Genomic DNA, 5,712 nt, shown 5'->3' on the forward strand with positions numbered 1-5,712 from the left:
CAAAGGCAGGGGGGGTAGATATTATTCCCATTTTGACTATGTCTTTAAGTTGTGAATTAGAATATTCCCGTTGTTGGGAATAATACACTTTGCCTTTATTGACCCAAGGTTCAAGCTACAGATAACCTGATGTTCAGTCTGTTTAAAATTGGTTAACATGTCAGCTGTTTGAAATATTTAACTTACACGCTTAAAAGATGTATTCAACAGATAATTGAAAAAGCTGAAAAGCGACAGCTCAAACTCCTCGTAAAGGAGAAACCTGCGGGACCGACCAGATGGGGGAAAAGCAAGGTGAAGAAATAACGAAAGTCCCGCAGAAGTGATTAGCACGTCTGAATATACCTCCTTTTGTTTCTCTGCCGCAGGCCTCCCGTGGATATTTTCTGTAAGGTAGATCATGATATGATCTAAGAGGGGAATTGTTGGATACGAATATCCATTTGGCTATCAATCCTAGCTGTTCATAAGGGTTAATTTGTTTGTTACATTGACGTGCGTTATACATCAAGAAACAGCTGCTTAAAACAATTTATGTCATTTAACACGCCCATATACTCCTCTTTTTCCCCCTCCCAGCCTACTCTGAACAAATATGTATAAATATCACTTTCGTATTAAAAGTAAATAAGTTGGATATGGAACACGTCTCTGTTTTTCATTTCCAGAGCTCTGTAAGAGTTGGCAAACATCCATTTAATCCAAGGGTCCCAGGCCAACATGCCCCACTACAGTCTCAGCCCCTCAATTGCAGCCAATATTCCCCACACACTACAGCCCCTCCTCTGAACCCCCCCCCGACCCATTTATACCAATCCACCTACCTAAGACCCTAACCCTCTCAATACAGCCCTATCCATCTATAACTCATACCCCCACACTACAGCCCCTGTACCTCCATTAGAGCCCCTAGCTCCTAAATTACATCCTCTGTCACCCACTACCAGTGCTCCTCCCAAGATTAGGCTCTTTATTCATCCCTGACACTCAAGGTAAACGCTGGAGAGATCTAGTTACAGATTTCCTGAGGATAAGGTCCTGATTTTTCAAAGAGTCCAATCAGGACACAGTGTCGCTCTCACTACGTCTGTAAAGTCCACCTTCCAAGTAGCTTGTGAAGCTGCCTCCCTAAAGTTAGGTGACCACCTCCCTAAAATGAGTTTTGGCATGTCTGCTAGAGGAGCACTGCTGCACCAGTTCTTAATGTGTTCCATAACTAGTTGCAGCAGTTTAGAAGCACTAGACTTGGAGAATTGAGGATACTGGAGGGAAACCAAAGACAAGTCAACGTAATGCAAATCATTTTTTATTTTCTCTTTGTTAACAATCTGGAGGGAGCAATTTCCATATCACAGAGATCATCTTGATCAGCCTAGACAGGTTTTCCACCCCAACATATTCTATTGTCAGACAAGCTACACAGTCACACCATGATACAAATGGGGTCATGCAGATACATTTTGTAGGTTACAAGACGAGTTACCAGTAAATAGTAACAGTCTGTAGGTCAGTTTTGAACCTGAAAGCAAGAACATTGTAACAGTGCATGCCTTGTTAACTAGTTAGCTGGTGGTAGAGGATTCTCAGTTGGTGGTTTTGGATCATCATCAAACTTCATATCCCTGCAGAACAGCACAGCTTCTTTACCTAGACCCAGTTTGTACTGCCAAACATAGATCTTCTCATTGGCCTTCACGGTCAGGCTTATGGTTTCCTCAGTTTCCGTTACCTCATTCCAGTTCTCTCTGTCTGTGTTAACACTCTTCCCCCCATATGAAGTAGTGAGAGAGAACTGGCTCTTTACAACAAGGGCACTCAGACCTCCCGTCTCTGCAGACACTGTGGCTGACACGTTCCAGGTATGTTCTATGGAGGACATCTTCTCCTTTGTATAGCCAACCTTCTTGTTGATCTTGTTTGTCCAGGTGATCGGAGACAGCGAGTCATTGGTGATGGTTTTGATGCACTCCCAGACACCAAATGAGGGACCCTGAATGATGGCTAAGCCCCCAGGGAGGAAGTTTGTGACAGTGGGATGTATGGAAAAGGACTCACCATTCTCATTCTTGTTGAAGTTTGTGCATCTGTAATACTGAACCCCCCATTCATCATGAGGCTTCATAAAGTAATAGTAGTTTTTGACACCAAAGTAGTAGAGCCCATTCCTGCAGTTGGGATGGAGTGTGTATTCCACACCACTCTCATATGTGTTCATATTTCTAGTTTTACGATAAACCCCTCGACTCTGGTCGATGATGTACATGTGACCGAAGGCAGAGAGATAGTGATCACCACCCCGGCAGCTGGGATGTAGAGAGTAGACTACAGCACCTTCATCTGTGTTCATGTTTTTCACACGGCGATAATTTGTGCCCTTAATGATATAGAATAGATCATCTTCATATGCCAGGTAATGGTCTCCATTTCTACAAGAGGGATGCAGACTGTAGACCACTAAACCTTCACCCTTGTTGAAGTTTGAAGCCCGCATGTAGCAGCCAAGGTCAGATCGAACAATGTAGTAATATTGATCAACACCACAAAAATCCACTCCTGGGGCATCCTTCTTGGGAACAATCCCAACCATGGTCAAACACTGAAAGAATAATAAAAATACAAATTAAGGTGGTAGGTTACAAAATGGATTTGGTTAATTCAGTTTTGGATTAAGCGTCATAAAAAGCTTTGCCTTCACCTATGTTATAATAAGAAAGATTGGAGAGGACAGGGGCCAAGAGTGGTAGACCAGACAAGTCAGTTTTCTATAAGTTCATAGATGGGAGAAAGTATAATGGACATTGTAGTGTCATATATTAGTTCAATGTAGACAGATTGGAAATATTTGGGAGCCATTTTGTCAGCATTTGAATGTTACCAAGACCTCACTAGTTGGTGCTTTACTACAAAATGTCCATTTTCACATTTCAATGCAACAATATCCCCACTGAAGGATTAACACTATAGGAAAGTATAACATTTTCTAAAGATGCAGACTCTTACAGTAGATGGTTGTATAGTTACAATTTAGTGCCATTTTAAGGGCCGTTTGTATGAGAAGCCACAGGTAGACTTAATCCTTGCAGATCACTACACCAAAACCTGCCTGCTTAGCCACACACCCTCCCTCCACAGAGATACTTCCTTATCAAATGTATGTACGCAGCCCAGCCACTAACATGAGTGATCTGAACTATAAAGCAACCTGCATTTTAAGGAGAGGACACATAGTGAGGATATCACTACTTGTTTGCGAGTTAAAAGCCACTCACTCAGTGCTGAGCAGTGTACATACAAATTATAAGGAAGGTTTTCATGGCATGAGGGGAAGTGGTTAGAGAGGCAGCATTCTGCAGGACATTTAAACCATTTGTTTGTATTTGACAAAATGCTGAGCCCCATGCATAGTGCAGCATCCCTCCCAGTGTATTCAGTCACAGCCATATACAATACAGCATCTTTATATAATCTACATTCAGGGTTTGGAGACAGACCAGCTGCAGCAGATTCTAGATAAAACATTCCATGTTGAGGAGTTTGGAAGAGAGTGTAGCTTGCTAAGAATTGGGAGTTTAGTAAATAAACCTATTTTCTCTAGTGATTGAAGTAAGCTCTATAGAAATATAGACACTTTGTGTTTAGAGATGTCCCAAGCAGTTCACCGGGAACCATTTGCTGGCGAACAGCTTGTTCGCATTCGCAGGCGAACATATGCAATGTTCAGTCCGCCCCCTATTCGTCTTCATTGAGTAAACTTTGACCCTGTACCTCACAGTCAGCAGACACATTCTGGGAGGGAGGGTCTGCTGCTGACTGTAAGGTACAGGGTCAAAGTTTACTCAATGATGACGAATATGGGGCGGACCAAACATCACATATGTTCACCAGCAAATAGTTCAGGACATCTCTACATAATGTTTTATTAGGGTAAATCAATGCTCAGACTGGGTGTAGGGGTGTCTGCACTGGGAGTAAATCCTTCAATATAATCTCAGGGTCTATTCACTGAAGTGGGAATTAGGAATTCAGGTTAAGGGGAGTTTCAGGTTCCAGAAGGGTTTATAGCCCACTGATCCACAGAAGGGAGATCTGTAAAAATATATAGTGTGAGGGAAGAGAGCTGCCCTGTAGCATGTACAAAATAAACCTCACTTGCTTAAAAGGGCCACTACACACCATTCCATTGAGATGCTGTGATTTGGGTTTCAGTAATCTCCCTTTAATATTTAACAAACATGCAGGTATTTATTCCTGAGACATCAAGCTAAATCCAAATAGTGACATTTTATTGTCAAGCTGTTACCATCGCTCAGTTAGCAGTTTTCCCAAGTCTGTCTTTTTGCCTCATTTATAGTTAATAATAAAGTGAACACTCCAAGGAAATGCACAACTTGGAAATAACCACACTGTAGCCCATGGAACAGCGCAGTCAGAGGAGTGGGCCTTGACAGAGCCAGGAGTAGGCAGGGGAGTAACCAGTTAAAGGGGTGTGGTTATTGGTAAATGGGGGTTGGACTATAGGAGTATATTAAGCGGCCATTTTATGACTAAGGGACATTTTAACTAAACTGACACTTACCTGGTAATTGTCCCTCCCACCCTCCCTGTTGTTTTGGAGTTCCCGTTTGGTCACAGCGGCGGGATAGGGCTTGGGTAATTGGAAGGTAGGAGGAGTATAAATTGGTTAGGCTGGATTAAACTGGAGTGTGAAATGGTTTGTGGGTTCGAGCTCATCGGTGGCTCCGAACCAGGTGGTGTAGGGGGGTCTCGGTACACCCCTACAGTTTAAAAAGTTATGGATATGGGGCCTCTTTGGTAGGCCATGTGTTATGTGTTATTTGTTATTTATAATGTTATTTACTGTTATTGGCGGGGTCATTGCCGGGGGTAATTTATGTACGGTGGGGGGTGGAGGTATATTTCCTTTTGTGGCAATGACCCCAATTTGTTACCTTGTTTATAATAATAAATAAAGCTGTGGACTTTTTTATTCCAACAGAAATACGGTGTCTGTAAGTTATTGGGGGGTTGGGGTAAACAGCGCACCTGCCGAATAATCGACTGTGCGCATGTCATGTGTATAAATCACATTATTAGCAAATAAACCTACAATAACTCACATAGTAAGGCACCTTCTCAGAAACTGTGATACCAGCAAACCCTCTCCTAATATCACCCCTCCTAGAATGATCCTTTTATAGCTGGAGGTGAGGGGTTTGGACACCTTGTTAATCAATCCCTAATCTTTTACTAATTGACCCTCTCAGCCTGCCCAGGTTGGGAGAAGAGACACAGGTGGGAAGACAATGTATGGTAATGTGATGGTCAATACATGAAAAGTGCTGGTATATTTATAGATGTACTCACTATAATTCCCGATTGATTAGTGACTTGATTTACTACCTGCAGTCCTTACAGGGGCGTTGATGAAAAATAGTGCATTGACTAATACAAAATATGCTAAACAATAAAAAATAACAACTACTCGCTCTAATCACAAAAAAAAATCATGCTTTTTTAGTTTAATTAATTTATAAATATATATATATTAAGTACATAAAGGACACTCCGTAGACCTGTAGAACTTTAGCTTGCTGAAAAGCTTTATGTGTGAAGAATGTGTCCTGTATTTTTCATTTTACAAAAACTGCAGAATTAAAGAAATTGGCACTTTTATAAATTGACCTTGTTACACCCCACTGGCTGTCAATCAGA

The 5,712-nt window shown here is 41.8% G+C and overlaps 1 protein-coding gene across 1 annotated transcript; it reads right to left on the reverse strand.

Moving 5' to 3' along the window:
• Nucleotides 1–1,452: 1,452 nt before the first annotated feature.
• On the reverse strand, nt 1,453–5,151 carry LOC134570649 (uncharacterized). The gene is made up of 2 exons (XM_063428584.1): nt 5,118–5,151; nt 1,453–2,596 (listed from the first exon to the last, which is right to left on the reverse strand). Exon 2 carries the CDS (start codon nt 2,585–2,587, stop codon nt 1,559–1,561), a length of 1,029 nt encoding a protein of 342 aa, XP_063284654.1. The 5' UTR covers nt 2,588–2,596; nt 5,118–5,151; the 3' UTR covers nt 1,453–1,558.
• Between the last annotated feature and the right edge of the window lie 561 nt (nt 5,152–5,712).

This window comes from Pelobates fuscus, chromosome 8 (genome assembly GCF_036172605.1).
Source record: "Pelobates fuscus isolate aPelFus1 chromosome 8, aPelFus1.pri, whole genome shotgun sequence".
Classification (NCBI taxonomy): Eukaryota; Metazoa; Chordata; class Amphibia; order Anura; family Pelobatidae; genus Pelobates; species Pelobates fuscus.